This window comes from Clavelina lepadiformis, chromosome 5 (assembly GCF_947623445.1).
Source record: "Clavelina lepadiformis chromosome 5, kaClaLepa1.1, whole genome shotgun sequence".
Lineage (NCBI taxonomy): Eukaryota > Metazoa > Chordata > Ascidiacea > Aplousobranchia > Clavelinidae > Clavelina > Clavelina lepadiformis.
The window spans coordinates 16,982,849-17,000,141 of record NC_135244.1 but is presented as its reverse complement, the minus strand read 5'-3'; the positions used below and the strand labels follow the sequence as shown (position 1 = coordinate 17,000,141).

Below are 17,293 nucleotides of genomic sequence, written 5' to 3'. Positions count from 1 at the left end.
CTTCTACCCAGAGTGTTTACTGTCTTTACAAAGTCACATGCAGATTCGTCTTGTAGTTGTCATCTGTTGAAAAAAGATTTTCGAATTCTTTACAGAGCTTCTGGATAGTCAACAGTCGAATTGATAAACAACGTCTTCTAAAGACATTTCAGCAACAGATAAGTGACTTAACTTCAGAAGGAACATTTCTTGAATCGAAGCCAAGAAAAACGGTTTCTTCACTTATAGGGATAAAAGTACAAAAATCATCTTAAGTCGTCTCCCGCTTTGAAGAACGCCGTGGAAGATAGAAGATTGGATCCATAATATTCATAAAACTGCTAACCCTGGCGGTGGTGAAATCCTGGCGCGCTCGCCAATTGTAACAACTATTTTCTCGTTCAAGTAGTCAGGCGTTTATGGTGAACCGCAACACCCTTAACTGCTTGTAACTAAATACAGTGTAGCGTTATCACGCTAATAAAACAAGCCGATGATCTTTAAAAAGCCACGTTTAATCGCTCACAGCCAGACACCGGCTAAAAAAACTCTAAAAAGAACCTTTATATTTAAAGGGTGCTAAATCATGTGATTAAAATAGTTAACTAACACGCAAAAGGTGCAAATTGGTAAAAACGCTTCAAACGAAAACACGATGATAAGCAACTACATAACACGTGAGGAACAAAGTTCGTAACAGGACTACTTACAACCTATGGCTCATACACTTTGGCTCCATAAATGTTTGGTGGACGTTTAAAGCCTTTAAAGTTAAACTTCTGTTACAAGTTGCACTGTTTTTGCTAAACCTTGCCAATCACGTTTGTTACGGTATCGCTAACATTTTATAATATACAAAGTTACTATTTCACCCGCATAAGTAGGCCACACAGCCTGTTTGTTTTTGATAGTACACGGTTTGGTTGTCGGAAATGCGTAGATAGTCTATACAAAAAGTCGATTGAAGTTATTTAGGGTTTAATGTAAGTGAAATTAAATTTAGGTTAAATGTTTTAGAAATTATAAGTTAGATTTAGATTACTAAACGTAAAACAGCAGGTAACGCAGTTTTACGTAATCATAACATTTTTATACAATCATTACAGCGTTATGAGAATGGCGTTCTATTGTAACACGCGGTTTCAAACTTGTTTTGTCATTGACACCGTTCTTAAAGAATGAAACAATGCTGTACGATCTAGAATCTAAATTTATAGAGTTTAAGTCACAATAAAATTAATGTTTGTCAAAAACTATTTTAAGTTTGAAAATATGTTAAACAAACAATGAAAGTACCCTACTTGTACAATAAATGCTGCTAGTTTTTCAAATATCATACTTATGTAAATAAAAGCTAATGTTTACATCGCATTACTTTTGTAGCGCCGTGTAGTATTACGTAATGACGTCGCGAATATTCTTTTTCTCGAATGTTCTGGCTCTCTCGCTTTCTTTCGCGTATATCTAGCTAGTAATTTCGAGCAAATTTGACCGCGTTATAAATACGAAAGGCAAATACGCTTCATCAATCTTTAGTCGTAAATGATCTATGAGAAGAATTACGCGAATTAGTCAAGGCAGACTTTAAAAAGTTTAAATAGTGTAAAATTTTACAAAACATCTCTAGTTTATCAAGAAAAAAAGCAAAGTAAGAAGATGTCGAAAGCACCAGCTATCGGTATAGATCTCGGCACGACATATTCGTGCGTTGGAATCTTTCAACATGGAAAAGTTGAGATTATTGCAAACGATCAGGGGAATCGAACGACACCTAGCTATGTCGCGTTCACAGACTCAGAAAGACTAATTGGAGACGCAGCAAAGAACCAAGTCGCCATGAATCCGGAAAACACTGTATTTGACGCAAAGAGGTTGATCGGCCGTCGATTTAACGATCCCGCCGTGCAGAGTGACATGAAGCATTGGTCGTTCGGTGTTGTCAATAACGACTCGAAACCGAAAGTGAAGGTCCAATACAAAGGAGAAGAGAAAACTTTCTCCTCGGAGGAAATCAGCTCCATGATTCTTCATCGAATGAAAGAAACGGCCGAAGCTTATCTTGGCAAAACCGTCACCGATGCGGTAATTACTGTACCGGCTTATTTTAACGACTCTCAAAGACTGGCCACAAAAGATGCAGGAGCCATCGCTGGTTTGAACGTTCTTCGAATCATCAATGAACCCACTGCAGCCGCTATCGCTTACGGTTTGGATAAGAAAGTGGGCTCCGAGAAAAACGTCCTAATTTTTGATCTGGGAGGAGGAACGTTTGACGTGAGCATCCTTACTATTGAAAGTGGGCTATTCGAAGTGAAAGCGACAGCAGGAAACACTCACTTGGGAGGCGAAGACTTTGACAACCGCATGGTCAATCACTTTGTCCAGGAGTTCAAGAGAAAGTGCAAGAAAGATATTAGTTCAAACAAGAGAGCTCTGCGACGTCTGAGGACCGCTTGCGAGAGAGCTAAACGTACCTTGTCGTCGTCAGCTCAGGCAACTCTTGAAATCGATTCGCTCTATGAAGGCATCGATTTTTACACGTCAATCACAAGAGCACGTTTCGAAGAACTCAACTCGGAATTATTCCGTTCCACACTCGAACCAGTTGAGAAGGCACTCCGAGACGCCAAGCTCGGAAAAGATCAGATCCATGAGGTGGTGTTAGTCGGCGGATCTACTCGTATCCCGAAGATCCAGAAAATGCTCCAAGAGTTCTTCAATGGCAAAGAATTAAACAAATCCATCAATCCTGACGAAGCAGTTGCTTATGGTGCAGCCGTGCAAGCCGCCGTTCTAAGCGGAGACAAATCGGATGTGGTTCAGGATCTTTTGCTTCTTGATGTTGCTCCTCTGTCTCTTGGAATCGAAACTGCTGGAGGAGTTATGACTTCTCTCATCCAAAGAAATACCACGATACCGACGAAGAAGTCACAAACATTCTCAACTTACGCTGACAACCAACCAGGTGTCCTGATTCAAGTCTACGAAGGAGAGAGAACGATGACAAAAGACAACAATCTTCTGGGAAAATTCGAATTGTCTGGAATTCCTCCAGCTCCACGAGGTGTTCCTCAAGTCGAGGTGACTTTTGACATCGATCAAAACGGCATTTTGAATGTGTCGGCCGTCAATAAAAGCACCAGAAAAGAGAACAAAATCACGATTACTAACGACAAGGGACGACTAAGCAAAGAGGAAATCGAGAGAATGGTCAACGAAGCGGAAAAATATAAAGACGAAGACTCAAAGCAACGCGAGAAGATCGACGCAAAAAACGCTCTCGAATCATACGCGTTCAACTTAAAATCGACGATCGAAGAAGAAAAAATTAAAAGTAAATTATCGGAGCAAGACAGGACGAATGTCCTCAGCAAAGCGAAGGAAACGATCGACTGGCTCGACCACAACCAAACTGCTGAAAAAGATGAGTTCGAATATCAACAGAAAGAACTGGAAAAGGTGGCAGCACCGATCATGAAGAAACTTTACCAACAGAACGGAGGATCTCAGCACGGTGGCATGCCCAACAGTGGAAACAATGGTGGTCCGACTGTTGAAGAAGTTATATAAAAGTTGGCTGCAAGTTTAGTAATGCTTCACGAATGCTGTTGTGCTTGATATTCTGTGTTATGCATGAAAGTTTTCGCTTTAGTTTTGTAATGAACCTAGTGTTTTTATTCAAAGTAACATGATAGCCTAGTATATATACTATTCTATTTGTGAGTAATTCGCGTTAGTTTCTATGTATTAGAAAGTATATGGATGTGTCTGCGTGTCAATTTCTTCTGCAGTGACATGCTCCTCTTTACCATTTTACTTTTCAGCTTTTGCTGGCAAATGTTTGTTTAAAGATTTATTTTTTGGAAGATCTACAAATGTAGGCTAATCAGTTTGTATTAGTATTATTTTTTTTGTAAATTTTTTTCATATAGTTTGTAATTGTGTACATATACTGCTGCCAGATTGAATTATTACAAATTTCCAAATAAAAGATTCTACTTGTATATCATAGCTCTTTTATCAAATTTTAGTATGTATGTATTATCTATAAACCGGTAATACGTGTAAAGCTTTTCGCAATAAAAACGGCTCCCACTGACAACAACAAAAAGTTTATTTATTGTACTTATGATTCACAGACGTTATACAGTTGCAGTTCAAGATTACACAGAAAACAGAAAAACCGTGTTTAAGCCAAATTAATTATTATTTATACAGATACATACCTGCTTTCACATATTACAACAACCTGCTCTTCAACAGCTATATGTAGCAATATCATACAAATAGTTGTAGGGTTTACATACAATACATACACTAACACATTTCACATCGTCAGCAGATAAATAACAGCGTGACGACCGGACACATGGTGCTCAGATGCAAAGAGATTTCCACATCACCAGTAAACGGCAGCCTGACGTTCGTAAGTTGCCAGATTGCTGGGGCGTTCTTCACTGAAATACTCGCCGAGTATGTAACTTTTGTTGCACATTACGATTCCACATCGCGATGGAAGATATACCTGCATAATTTGACACAACAGCTTGAAATAATAATGTCAAACGAAAGGGTTGTAAAAACGGGACGCTGTAGATGAAACATATAGCTACTAATTAGTTATGAGCATATAGTTCAGATCTTTTGAACTTACAAAGAGTGAGTTCCTTCTTCCATCAAACATTCCCTGCCTTGTGTGGAACTCCACGCTTGATTGATTTCGTCCATAACCACCAAAGTATTTGTTATCTGTGTCCAGAATTATCTTGTACCTTTGTGGATAAACGTTATTTGAGTATTTGTATAAGTGAAGCTATACCTCAACAAAAACAAAACATCTCATCAAATATTTCACAATGCACTTACGTTCCAGCTTTATCAACTCCAACTTTGTAATCGGGATAGCTTCTGGTTGGATGAAAGTTGAAAAGAAAAAGTAAATCTCCACGTTCATAAACGAAAACTTTGTCTTGTTCGTGTTTTCGACTTACGAACGCCTGAAAAAATATCATTTATAATGATAAACTGTGTAACTTACACATAATACATATAAGTTATAATTTACATGCAATGATAACACTGGATTGAGCTAAAAATCGCATGAAACTCACCGGAGGAGATGAGAGCCAGCCATATTTCTCTTCAGCCCTGTTTAAAGCTCGGTCAAATCTCTTGAGATATTTGAATCTGAGTTGTTCGTCGTCGCATAATTCAAATCTACGACGAGCGTAATGATAGCTGTCGTTGTTACTCGGACTAGGAAGCTCAAGAAAATCAGGATGACCAAATTCGTTACCTGTGGGAAGAATATTAACAAGAATGAAAGTATTACTAAAACTTTAGCTTAATTAGAAAAAAATTGAAAAGTGGCCCACTTAAAACAGCTCAAATGCACTGTTATAACAATTTCTTAAAATTTGTTTTCTACAACGATGCCAAACCCATAAAGTTCAGGTAGCCATCTCCAATCAAAGAATGCGTCATCAGCCTGAACATCTTGTGCAAACTTATGCCACGATCGACTCGTGACGTCATAGGAATCATGTCTGACATGTTGCGGCAGATTTCTTCTCCCATCAGTTTTGTGATAATTGTACAATTTCCAATTAAACTCTGGAAATGCTTATTGGTTACCAACAATGCAATAAACGGAATATTAAAGTAAGGAATAGCTTAAATGTAACAAATTATTTATACGTAAATAATAAGGATTACTTGATCGTGTCCTTCATTAAGAGCAAGTACTTTCTCTCCTACTCTTCTTTGCGTCATTGCGTTAAAGATAAATTCCATGCTCCAATCTTCATCGCGCTCTTGGTTCAGTAACTTAAGACAATATATCATTAATACGACCCGAATGCTGATGTTTGTCATAAAGGATGTTAGAATTTCAGGATGTTTTACCTGCATCCATTTCTGAGGAATTGATGTGGATATTGTATAATCGAACCCAATTCCACCTTCACGTACAGGACGACTCATTCCAGGCATGTTAGAATGATCCTACGTATAAAACCCGTCTTCAGCTTCTTATATTTAATAAGTGAAACGTGCAGCAACATACAAACTCAATTCAAAAGGAGAGCTATAATTGTTATATTCTCAAATCGTTTTCGTACCTCAGCGATGGTGATTACATTTGGATAACGAGAATGCAGCAAATCATTTGCAAGCGCCAAGTAAGCCATGGATTCAAGATTCATTTGCATGCCAAAATACTGCCTATAGTCATTTGAATGCCACCGATCTATTCACGTTATTAACAAGTAAAATTGACAGACTCTTACTATATGCACAAAATAATTATATTTTTGAAGGCTTTTAGCTTATCCAGAAGCTTACTGACCTCTTCCTTGGTCATGATACAACATTGTGTGGATGCCATTGAAGCGGAATCCATCCATGTTGAACTCGTCCATGTAGTATCGCAGGTTAGAGAGAAGAAAACGAAGAACTTCCCATCTGAACATAAGCGAGGATAAGATTTTAAAAAATGTAACAAACAGATTATAAAAGCAGGTGATAGCAATGAAAATTAACAAAAGTTTATAGATTAATGTTATATTGTTGTTTTCCATGTACGTACTTGGTTAAGTCAAAGATCCTTGAACCATCGGAGTTACGATATCCGCTCTCATCATCCTTGAAATAACAACCTCGAGTTCCATCAAACATGTTTAGTCCATCGTTCACGTTGCTTGATGCTTGATGGTGGACAGCATCCATTATGACCGTGATTCCCATGTCGTGAGCAACATTGACCAGTTCCTTAAGATCTTCTGGAGTTCCAAAACGACTGACATACAAAAATCTAATGATGTATTTCAAGAAACTAAAAATCGGAGACAAAGAATGTAGTTGAATAATTTATTAATCAGAAATCTAACCTGGATGCAGCAAAGAAGTTAGAGACTTGATATCCCAGACTCGGATAGAACGGATGCTCCTTGATCGCCATCAGCAGGACACAGTTGTATCCGAGGTCCTTAATTCTTGGAAGGACGTTGCTTGTGAACTGACGATAACTTGCGATTTCACATCGGTTGGAGGAAACTCCGATATGTGCTTCGTAGATTTTCAAACCAAGTGGCTTCGAAGAGCAACGACTTTGCGACTGAAATAGTTATAAAGAAAAGGACAAAAACTTATAAAGAAATCCGCCTAAAATCCCTGAAAACTTTATTGTAAACCAAAAACTTTTTCCACTTGCCATGCACATTTGATTTTTGGGTGGATTCCAAAACAGCCACTGAAAATCGTTTCCATTTCCTTGTTGTGTAACGTATTTGGCCCACGGTGAGATTCTTTCCAGTCGTTGCTGATCATGAATCTCAATGAACAACTAAGAGAAAAGAATAGATTTAAGTGCGAGTTCAATCTCATCGCTGTGATTACAGATAAAGTTGTAAGCTTTATGTTCTCTATTTTAGGTTGCCCACCTTGAGTTTGCTAAGATGTCGGATGGGACATGAGCCATCTGAATGCGGTCGTATGTACATCTCCCATTTTCCATGGTCCTTGCCTTCATACGACCACTTTTCCCAGTTGTCTGTATGTAAACAATTGCAGATTAGATCAAACAAATCCCCAGATTGTTAAGCATAATGATTTTTCTCAAGAACTTCATATTAACTCATCACTCACTGAAATCTCCGCTCAGGTAAACGGCTCTTGCGTTTGGAATCCATTCTTTGCACATCACACCTCCTTCGGGAGTGACAAAGACTCCGAACTCTTTAAATCCTTGAGTGAAACGATCAAAGCCTTCCGATTGCTCAATCGCCATCTTGGTTTTCTCGTATATCGCGTACCTGACAGAAATGTTATTCAGTGAATTATTATTAACTTATTATTATACAGTAGGTAGAATCAGTTTTAGTTGAAAAGAATTAAAATCTGAAACCTTCTTCTAATATCCATTTCAAATTCTTGCAACTTTGGATCAGATGCAAGGAGGTTATCGATTGAGGGAACTTCCCACTTTTGAAAGTCGTTATAGCAATCTTGGGTGTTCATGATGGTAATTTGAAATTCAAATCAAATAAACAGAATCGACAGAACAAAATCACAAGTCTGCAAGTTATGCTGAAGTGTCTGTAAGCTTAGCTGAAGCAACTGTATGATGCTATGTCATTTTTACCGCTCTTTTATATTTGATTTTAGAGGGAAAGAATGCAATACGTTATTTCATAGCGGACGATTAAAAGGCTATAATGCAACAAAGTTTTTTGTTTGAACGGATATATTTACAATGATCAACCATTCTGGAAGGGATTTTGTACCAGAGCAAATCCAAGTAATAGGATAATCTGCAATTATTGCAATAAAGTGTGTAATTTTTTTCCTTTATTAGACAAATCCTCCCGATATCTCTTTCGATATTACTCTGCAAAAATAGCTTGTAATACATTATTATAAGCAAAGGTGCTCAAAGCAAGTAAATGAATAAACAGATTTTGTGTGTTATTCAATATTAGGAAGTAATAAAGAATTGCCCTTAAGCAACCTTTCCGCTTGCTTGTAATTAAATTCATAATAACTGACTGAACGCTAATATCTCTTAATCCCGTTTCAATTGTGATTGTGTTGCTATGAGAACTTTTTCTTCGTAACGTTCAGTTGTCGTGCAGAAGGGTATATAAGCAACATGGTAGATGGTTAAATCACCACCAGATGTGCCATTAACTTTATTGACCACCAGTCTTTGATTTAGAATTTTACATCAACGCTTCCAACTTCTTTTCTCTACGAAAATGAACTCACAAGATTACAACAACAACTTTCATAAGTGGGAAGTTCCCTCAATCGATAACCTCTTTGCATCTGATCCGAAGTTGAAACAATTTGAAATGGATATTCGCAAAAGGTATATAATATTTTGTGTTTTAAAAAATGAAATTGTCTCTAATTATGTTAGTAATAATTCATTGAATAACATTTCTGTCAGGTACGCGATATATGAGAAAAACAAGATGGCGATTGAGCAATCGGAAGGCTTCGATCGTTTCACTCAAGGATTTAAAGAGTTCGGAGTCTTTGTCACTCCCGAAGGGGGAGTGATGTGCAAAGAATGGATTCCAAACGCAAGAGCCGTTTACCTGAGCGGAGATTTCAGTGAGTGATGAGTTAATATGAAGTTCTTGAGAAAAATTATTATGCGTAACAATCTGGGGATTTTTTGATCTAATCTGCAATTATTTACAAACAGACAACTGGGAAAAGTGGTCGTATGAATGCAAGGACCATGGAAAATGGGAGATGTACATACGACCGCATTCAGATGGCCCATGTCCCATCCGACATCTTAGCAAACTCAAGGTGGGCAACCTAAAAATAGAGAACATAAAGCTTACAACTTTATCTGTAATCACAGCGATGAGAATGAACTCACACTTAAAAGCTATTCTTTTCTCTTAGTTGTTCATTGAGACTCACGATCATCAACGACTGGAAAGAATCTCACCGTGGGCCAAATACGTTACACGACAAGGAAATGGAAACGATTTTCAGTGGCTATTTTGGAATCCACCCAAAAATCAAATGTGCATGGCAAGTGGAAAAAGTTTTTGTTTCACAAAGCTTTCAGGGATTTTAGGCGGATTTCTTTATAAGTTTTTGTTCTTTCCTTTACAATTATTTCAGTCGCAAAGTCGTCGCCCTTTGAAGCCGCTTGGTTTGAAAATCTACGAAGCACATATCGGAGTTTCCTCCAACCGATGTGAAATCGCAAGTTATCGTCAGTTCACAAGCAACGTCCTTCCAAGAATTAAGGACCTCGGATACAACTGTGTCCTGCTGATGGCGATCAAGGAGCATCCGTTCTATCCGAGTCTGGGATATCAAGTCTCTAACTTCTTTGCCGCATCCAGGTTAGATTTCTGATCAATAAATTATTCAACTATACTCTTTGTCACCGGATTGTTAGTTTCTTGAAATACATCATTACTTTTTTCGTATTTCAGTCGTTTTGGAACTCCAGAAGATCTTAAGGAACTGGTCAATGTTGCTCACGGCATGGGAATCACGGTCATAATGGATGTTGTCCACCATCAAGCATCAAGCAACGTGAACGATGGACTAAATATGTTTGATGGAACTCGAGGTTGTTATTTCAAGGATGATGAGAGCGGATATCGTAACTCCGATGGCTCAAGGATTTTTGACTTAACCAAGTACGTACATGGAAAACAACAATATAACATTTATCTATAAACTTTTGTTAATTTTCATTGCTATCACCTGCTTTTATAATCTGTTTGTTACATTTTTAAAGTCTTATCCTCGTTTATGTTCAGATGGGAAGTTCTTCGTTTTCTTCTCTCTAACCTGCGATACTACATGGACGAGTTCAACATGGATGGATTCCGCTTCAATGGCATCCACACAATGTTGTATCATGACCAAGGAAGAGGTCAGTAAGCTTCTGGATAAGCTAAAAGCCTTCAAAAACACAATTATTTTGTGCATATAGTAAGAGTCTGTCAATTTTACTTGTTAATAACATGAATAGATCGGTGGCATTCAAATGACTATAGGCAGTATTTTGGCATGCAAATGAATCTTGAATCCATGGCTTACTTGGCGCTTGCAAATGATTTGCTGCATTCTCGTTATCCAAATGTAATCACCATCGCTGAGGTACGAAAACGATTTGAGAATATAACAATTATAGATCTCCTTTTGAATTGAGTTTGTATGTTGCTGCACGTTTCACTTATTAAATATAAGAAGCTGAAGACGGGTTTTATACGTAGGATCATTCTAACATGCCCGGAATGAGTCGTCCTGTACGTGAAGGTGGAATTGGGTTCGATTATACAATATCCACATCAATTCCTCAGAAATGGATGCAGGTAAAACATCCTGAAATTCTAACATCCTTTATGACAAACATCAGCATTCGGGTCGTATTAATGATATATTGTCTTAAGTTACTGAACCAAGAGCGCGATGAAGATTGGAGCATGGAATTTATCTTTAACGCGATGACGCAAAGAAGAGCAGGAGAGAAAGTACTTGCTCTTAATGAAGGACACGATCAAGTAATCCTTATTATTTACGTATAAATAATTTGTTACATTTAAGCTATTCCTTACTTTAATATTCCGTTTATTGCATTGTTGGTAACCAATAAGCATTCCCAGAGTTTAATTGGAAATTGTACAATTATCACAAAACTGATGGGAGAAGAAATCTGCCGCAACATGTCAGACATGATTCCTATGACGTCACGAGTCGATCGTGGCATAAGTTTGCACAAGGTGTTCAGGCTGATGACGCATTCTTTGATTGGAGATGGCTACCTGAACTTTATGGGTTTGGCATAGTTGTAGGAAACAAATTTTCAGAAATTGTTATAACAGTGCATTTGAGCTGTTTTAAGTGGGCCACGTTTCATTTTTTTTCTAATTAAGCTAAAGTTTTAGTAATACTTTCATTCTTGTTTATATTCTTCCCACAGGTAACGAATTTGGTCATCCTGATTTTCTTGAGCTTCCTAGTCCGAGTAACAACGACAGCTATCATTACGCTCGTCGTAGATTCGAGTTATGCGACGACGAACAACTCAGATTCAAATATCTCAAGAGATTTGACCAAGCTTTAAACAGAGCTGAGGAGAAATATGGCTGGCTCTCATCCCCTCCGGTGAGTTTCATGCGATTTTTAGCTCAATCCAGTGCTATCATTGCATGTAAATGATAACTTATATGTATTATGTATAAGTTACACAGTTTATCATTATAAATGATATTTTTTCAGGCGTTCGTAAGTCGAAAACACGAACAAGACAAAGTTTTCGTTTATGAACGTGGAGATTTACTTTTCCTTTTCAACTTTCATCCAACCAGAAGCTATCCCGATTACAAAGTTGGAGTTGATAAAGCTGGAACGTAAGTGCATCGCGAAGCCTTTGATGAGATGTTTTGTTTTTATTGAGGTATAGCTTCACTTATACAAATACTCAAATAACATTTGTCCACAAAGGTACAAGATAATTCTGGACACAGATGAAAAGTACTTTGGCGGTCATGGGCGAAATCAATCAAGCGTGGAGTTCCACACAAGGCAGGGAATGTTTGATGGAAGAAGGAACTCACTCTTGGTATGTCATTAACGTAATATATTTTATTGCTTTATATTTTAATCCATCAATGTTTGGTAAATTCTTCTTTGTATCAGGCAACAGCTACTACTATTTTACCTATTTCAAAATTGTTAAGTTAGTTCAAGTTAACTGTCAGAGTATTTTATTCAGGTCTATGTTCCATCGCGAAGCGCCCTTGTCTTAAGCAGCAGAACGTACCATAACGTTCCTTTGCATCAGCAAATCGATGGAGGGTTTTCAACTGATAGGACAACCTATACGCCTCACGCTGCCATCTACTGCTAAAACTGATGACCCAATGTGTGAACGGCTTGAACGCGCTCATTATTACTTGCGTTTTGCGTCCACTTTTATGTGTGTAAAAGTCATGTAGGTTTCCACTGTAGTATAAGGAATGTTGTTGGCTATAATAATTTTATTGTAATTCGCTGTATATAGAGCTCGTTAATCTATTGTGTTTGTCCGTTCGTTTGTATTGTATGTATACTGAAAGTAGCAGAAAATAAACTTATTAAAAGTCAAAGTCCTGGTAACGAAAGGTTATGTTTTACTGGTTACTGTCATGACCTTGGAACTCAGATATAAAATCAAAAGTAACTAAGGCTTTATTAAAACAGAATTGCTAGTCTTAAAATAAAATATAATTATATAATTAGTTACGTAAGATTATAAACTATATAACACTTATGTAGATAAACTCTTAGGATTAAGCAGCCGACCCGACGACACTCCGCTTACTACTGAATAACGTCTTAAAGATGAAAACCAACACAATAACCAATTAGGGCGACGTGATTATGCACAAGACAGAAAAGGAATACAAAGGAATGTCACCACAGTTACTGAAGTTAGAAAAAAGAAAGATCTAAATCTATTCCTGCAATATGTTGAATGTCAGAATAGGATTATCCATCATGTTGCACGTTTTCTACATTAAGTTTAGTCCGTATGTAGCGATAGAAAAAGCTTCAAAAACATTTAAATGCAAACCAGCTATAGGATTTTTCGTCTTTCGTATATGTACAAGGAACACAGATTTAGAAGGAAATTATACATTTTAGAAAACTTGCATGAACAATTATTATGTTTGGGTGGCTGGGGTTAACAATCCCGATTTTCATGTTTTACCTTACGTGACGGAAGACTAAAAAATGTTCCTGAAATATTTAGTTATCGATAAAACAAAACCCTTATTAGGAGCCTATTCTTATCATGAATGCAGTTTTTTTAAATATGATTAATGGGCATTCGAATAAAAAAATTGCCTTAAATTTAAAAACCAATACCCTGTCATGGACGTTTCACATTATGGAGAACGAAGTATAACTGCAGCATATTTAAATCTTAAAGGTAAATTACGACATAGCATTTAAAGTCATTTTAACCAGCTTTTGACTCCAAACATTGCTGTATATTGCTGTAGCAAAAATTCTTGCAGTTTTTTTTGATACAAAGCCTAATATCATTTGCCACCCAATACCCAAAAGAAAAATTTATTTTCGGCAAAATGGTTTTGATTGGACGTGATTGACAAATTTCCTGGTAGCAAGTGGAAAGCCAATCAAAAAATCTTGCGTAACACTTCCGTTAGCTAATTCCAAGGAAGGCAACGACTTTGTTTGCAAAGCAATTGTCAGTGCTTGTTTGACGAAAACACATCCGTATCCTGCTTATTTTTATGGACTGCAGGTGAGGCCAATGCAAGAATAAGTCATTCCATAACGTACAGGTCTAAACAATTGCAAATACACAACGAGATTATAGCCTATATCTATAACATTACGTACTGTAAATATTGAAAAGTGTTTCAGTTACCACGAATGCAAAAGTTTACGTTTCTCCATTTATGAACTTGCTTCAGAAAAATTAAATTCTTTTTCTTTAACATTTGACGTTTCCCGAGAAAATTCTTCCAATTCAGTTAATCGTACTAATAAATCTTTGTACTTAATCATTGATACGGGATCGGGGTGAGAGATTTTAAGTTGCCGTACATCAGCGGGATTCGGTCAAAGTTACAGAATTGTTACAATCACCTTTGTTGGCACGTTTAGGAAACTGTGAATAAAACGTTGTTAAAAAGTTAATATTAAAACAGCTTTTAAGTGGAAAACTATAAAAATATTTTTTATTTTATTTTGAAAATTGCATATGTATACGAAAAAAAGACATAATAAACTAAAAAGATTCAAAAGGTTAAAATATGAACATTACTTGATTGAAGAGAAATCCACGGTGAAACCATGCATGCGAAGAAGATTCTTGTAACACTGTAACAAACTTGTCAAAATATTCTTCAAATGGAGGTTTGAAGACAATTCCATCCAGTTTTAAAGAAGGCTTAGAAATTGGTTGAAATTTTTCTAAAACACGTTTAGTTATCACGTTCGTTTGATAGAATACTTAGTGTCGTAAACAATTTAAAAGAAATTATTTTAGACCACAAGAAAATTCAATTTACCACTGTGCATTGGACCGGGTAGTTTTTCATTTTTTGACTGGTAGCTTATAAAATGCACAGTACAAAGCAGATATGGTTTTGTGTGTGTAAAAGGAAGTTTCAACATGGCATTGTCTTAAGTCTAAATCTAATCCATAATGTCTGACATGTGTTATAACGTCGTTGTTGTCATATTCATCCACATTATTTTTTTCGGCTTCGTAGATTCGATCGGAAAAGATGTTGCACTTTCAGTTTTCTCATGTAAGTTATCGTCTTCATAGGAAGAATTGTGCTGAGATCTTTTGAACGAGACCTGTTCCTGCCAAATGTTGTTAGATACGAGGAAGCCTTCGACTGCGGATTCAACAGACAATAGTTTCAAACTTGATGTTAACAAAAAGATGGATAGTTCTCCTAAAGTGAACAGTAGTGCCAATATCTTCCCTGTTTACGAGAGAAAATTTACGAGAAAATTTACGCATATCCTGGACAAACTTTCCAAAAATCTGGGACAGATTCTGTAATCGACTCGAAAGATGCTGTAAGCTTCAAAACTTACGCATGCATGAAAGCAATCTGGAAAGCCTAACATATAACCGACACTTAGCTGCAGACAAATAACCTCTTAATTGTTACGTCATAATTGTAACAGCCGCTGGAAATCTTACATAAGAGACAATAATAAATCATTGGTACAATGATAATTATTACACCAATTATATATTGGTGTTCTTTGTAAAGCTAACTCTTTAAGGGGTCATTAGTCATTACCCTATCTAAAGAGATAGGCTTTTCAATGCAACGTACATTAAATCTGCTGTTCCCCGTCAACCGCTACAGGAATTCGCCAGAGTTTTTGTTTTGCAACGAGATTTAGGCTAGAACCGTCTACGTTTCTGTTTGGTACAAAATTCTTGCACTAAGATTTCTAAACGAACGACTTAAACTTTAAAGCAAGTTTTAAGCTAATTTATATTTAAAAAACATTGGTAAAACACAAAACTTTATATTCCCACTAAATTCATACGTTTGCCTGGACCTGCAATCAGTTTTTGCCAAAACAATAACAAACCAACCCGCATTGACTTCAGATGCTCAATGGATCGAAATAATTCTTACTTTTTGTACATACTGTAGAGTACCTTGATGCTTCAGCTGCAACATCGTCATAAAAAACATGTTGCTTGTTTAAAATTGTCCATGTAAAGGGAAATTATCCCTTAATCCCAAGTTTTTCACGTTTTAGACCAGGAGTTATTAAACGTTTTTCAGCGCGGACCCCTAAAAATTTTTTTGGTTTGCGTGGACCCCCTTTGTGGCCTAGCCTGCTTTTGAACTGCATGAATTGGACATAACGAATAAAATTAAAATGAATTGGTAACAAAATTTATGCTTCATTAAATTTAAGGAATAGCGAATGCAATTTGTTTTTCAATATCTTCGATTTAATCTCCTTAATGTAAAGAATGCTGCTGTTTGTCTTCAACAAGAACATGAAATTATGGCTTCGTCTTTGATACGGCAACACGCATGTCATCCTTTGCACTTTTAAAATGCATAATGCCACCTAAATCTCTTTTCTTTTGAAAAAGTTATTCCAATTTTGACATCATACACTAAGATTTCCATTTGGCCTCCATGGACCTCCTAAAGCTAGTCCGCGCACCCCAATGGGGTTCACGAACACCAGTTTAACAACCCCTGTTATAGACTGAAATGAACCACCAATCTTACTTGTTGATTTGTTTGCAGTGGTGTGCAGTGTTTAAGGTTTATGTCACATATGTCCTTAAAGCCATATTAAACGGCATGGACTGATGCTGCGTTTTGCCTAACAATTTTTTTACATCATCTCGTTAACTGGCTCTTCCATGCAAGCAATTATCTTTTATTGTTTAGTCTTATTGCCTATTTTAATTATCGCTTATTTTCGTACCTCTAGTCTAGAGAGTAAAGTTTACAACTGTCTCTACTGATTGATCTCCACATTTTTACACTCTACTTATAGATTCCCTTTGTTTATCTTTTATAATGTTCCTTATTATTTTACCAATCTGCACTTTTAAACCTGACAAGACTTTGCAGTTTTACAGTAAGATAACTTACGATTTCACATTGGTTATCAAAGTTGGTAGTCTATATGATAACTATAGTCCCATGCCGACTTGTTCAACTAAACTGAAGTGCGGATCAAGAATCTCATTCAACGTTGACTTTGTTATACTTGTTATGCTGCCAACGTTCAATCAGTAGAAATTCGCGTTAAACCTAAATGTTCAATCATAAGTTACACGGAATAATAATTTTTGAAAAACTAACTTTTTATCTGAAAAATGAAAAACAATCTTACGAATGATATCGTAAGCTGACCAACTGCATAGACGCCCCAAGCTATAGCCTATACGAAAAAAGCCTTGCTGGGCAGTGCGGACATATAGCCAAACTTTTTTATGTATGGCAGAATATATAGCTATTATAACAGAACCTGATGATGAAAATATTATTCTTGTGGAAAAATCAAAAACTATTAATTATTTACTTAAAACCCAGTTTTTTATACAAATTACAAGAAAATTGTAAACTTCAAACATCGGAAATAATCAAACAAGACTGGCGTGAAGCTAATTACCGGCTCGCTGACTACTTATTCAGTTAGGTCTACTTATTCAAAACTTCAAGTTGGTTACCGATTTCCTAGCTATTCAGTTACTTTTTGGTAGTTTCCGTTTACATATTCCTTGGTTACTTATTTATCATTTATGGTT

The 17,293-nt window shown here is 36.6% G+C and overlaps 3 protein-coding genes across 3 annotated transcripts; 2 read left to right on the top strand and 1 right to left on the bottom strand.

The window, feature by feature from the left end:
- The first annotated feature begins 1,477 nt into the window (after positions 1 to 1,477).
- LOC143458915 (heat shock cognate 71 kDa protein-like) lies at positions 1,478 to 3,990 on the top strand. The gene has a single exon (XM_076955823.1). It carries the CDS (start codon positions 1,636 to 1,638, stop codon positions 3,547 to 3,549), a length of 1,914 nt encoding a protein of 637 aa, XP_076811938.1. The 5' UTR covers positions 1,478 to 1,635; the 3' UTR covers positions 3,550 to 3,990.
- A 132-nt stretch (positions 3,991 to 4,122) lies between these two features.
- LOC143458914 (1,4-alpha-glucan-branching enzyme-like) lies at positions 4,123 to 8,080 on the bottom strand. The gene is made up of 15 exons (XM_076955822.1): positions 7,883 to 8,080; positions 7,624 to 7,790; positions 7,419 to 7,528; positions 7,190 to 7,321; positions 6,867 to 7,093; positions 6,566 to 6,775; positions 6,326 to 6,441; positions 6,099 to 6,226; positions 5,884 to 5,982; positions 5,695 to 5,805; positions 5,421 to 5,592; positions 5,091 to 5,275; positions 4,846 to 4,976; positions 4,634 to 4,751; positions 4,123 to 4,504 (listed from the first exon to the last, which is right to left on the bottom strand). Exons 1-15 carry the CDS (start codon positions 7,993 to 7,995, stop codon positions 4,379 to 4,381), a joined length of 2,145 nt encoding a protein of 714 aa, XP_076811937.1. The 5' UTR covers positions 7,996 to 8,080; the 3' UTR covers positions 4,123 to 4,378.
- Positions 8,081 to 8,660: 580 nt separating this feature from the next.
- On the top strand, positions 8,661 to 12,602 carry LOC143460092 (1,4-alpha-glucan-branching enzyme-like). Its single transcript, XM_076957476.1, has 15 exons — positions 8,661 to 8,845; positions 8,927 to 9,093; positions 9,188 to 9,297; positions 9,397 to 9,528; positions 9,622 to 9,848; positions 9,942 to 10,151; positions 10,275 to 10,390; positions 10,490 to 10,617; positions 10,734 to 10,832; positions 10,911 to 11,021; positions 11,124 to 11,295; positions 11,441 to 11,625; positions 11,740 to 11,870; positions 11,965 to 12,082; positions 12,236 to 12,602. The coding sequence occupies exons 1-15, from the start codon at positions 8,733 to 8,735 to the stop codon at positions 12,368 to 12,370; spliced, it is 2,154 nt and encodes a 717-aa protein (XP_076813591.1). The 5' UTR covers positions 8,661 to 8,732; the 3' UTR covers positions 12,371 to 12,602.
- Positions 12,603 to 17,293: the final 4,691 nt, after the last annotated feature.

Excerpts from the sequence above, each read along its gene's own strand:
- LOC143458915 (XM_076955823.1), top strand. The coding sequence starts at position 1,636 with ATGTCGAAAGCACCAGCTATCGGTATAGATCTCGGCACGACATATTCG.
- LOC143458914 (XM_076955822.1), bottom strand. The coding sequence starts at position 7,995 with ATGAACACCCAAGATTGCTATAACGACTTTCAAAAGTGGGAAGTTCCC. Across the intron at positions 5,806-5,883 it reads TTCCTCAGAAATGGATGCAG|TTACTGAACCAAGAGCGCGA; the intron begins GTAAAACATCCT and ends TATTGTCTTAAG. Across the intron at positions 5,593-5,694 it reads TTAATGAAGGACACGATCAA|AGTTTAATTGGAAATTGTAC; the intron begins GTAATCCTTATT and ends AAGCATTTCCAG.
- LOC143460092 (XM_076957476.1), top strand. The coding sequence starts at position 8,733 with ATGAACTCACAAGATTACAACAACAACTTTCATAAGTGGGAAGTTCCC. Across the intron at positions 9,529-9,621 it reads CCAAAAATCAAATGTGCATG|TCGCAAAGTCGTCGCCCTTT; the intron begins GCAAGTGGAAAA and ends CAATTATTTCAG. Across the intron at positions 12,083-12,235 it reads GAAGAAGGAACTCACTCTTG|GTCTATGTTCCATCGCGAAG; the intron begins GTATGTCATTAA and ends TATTTTATTCAG.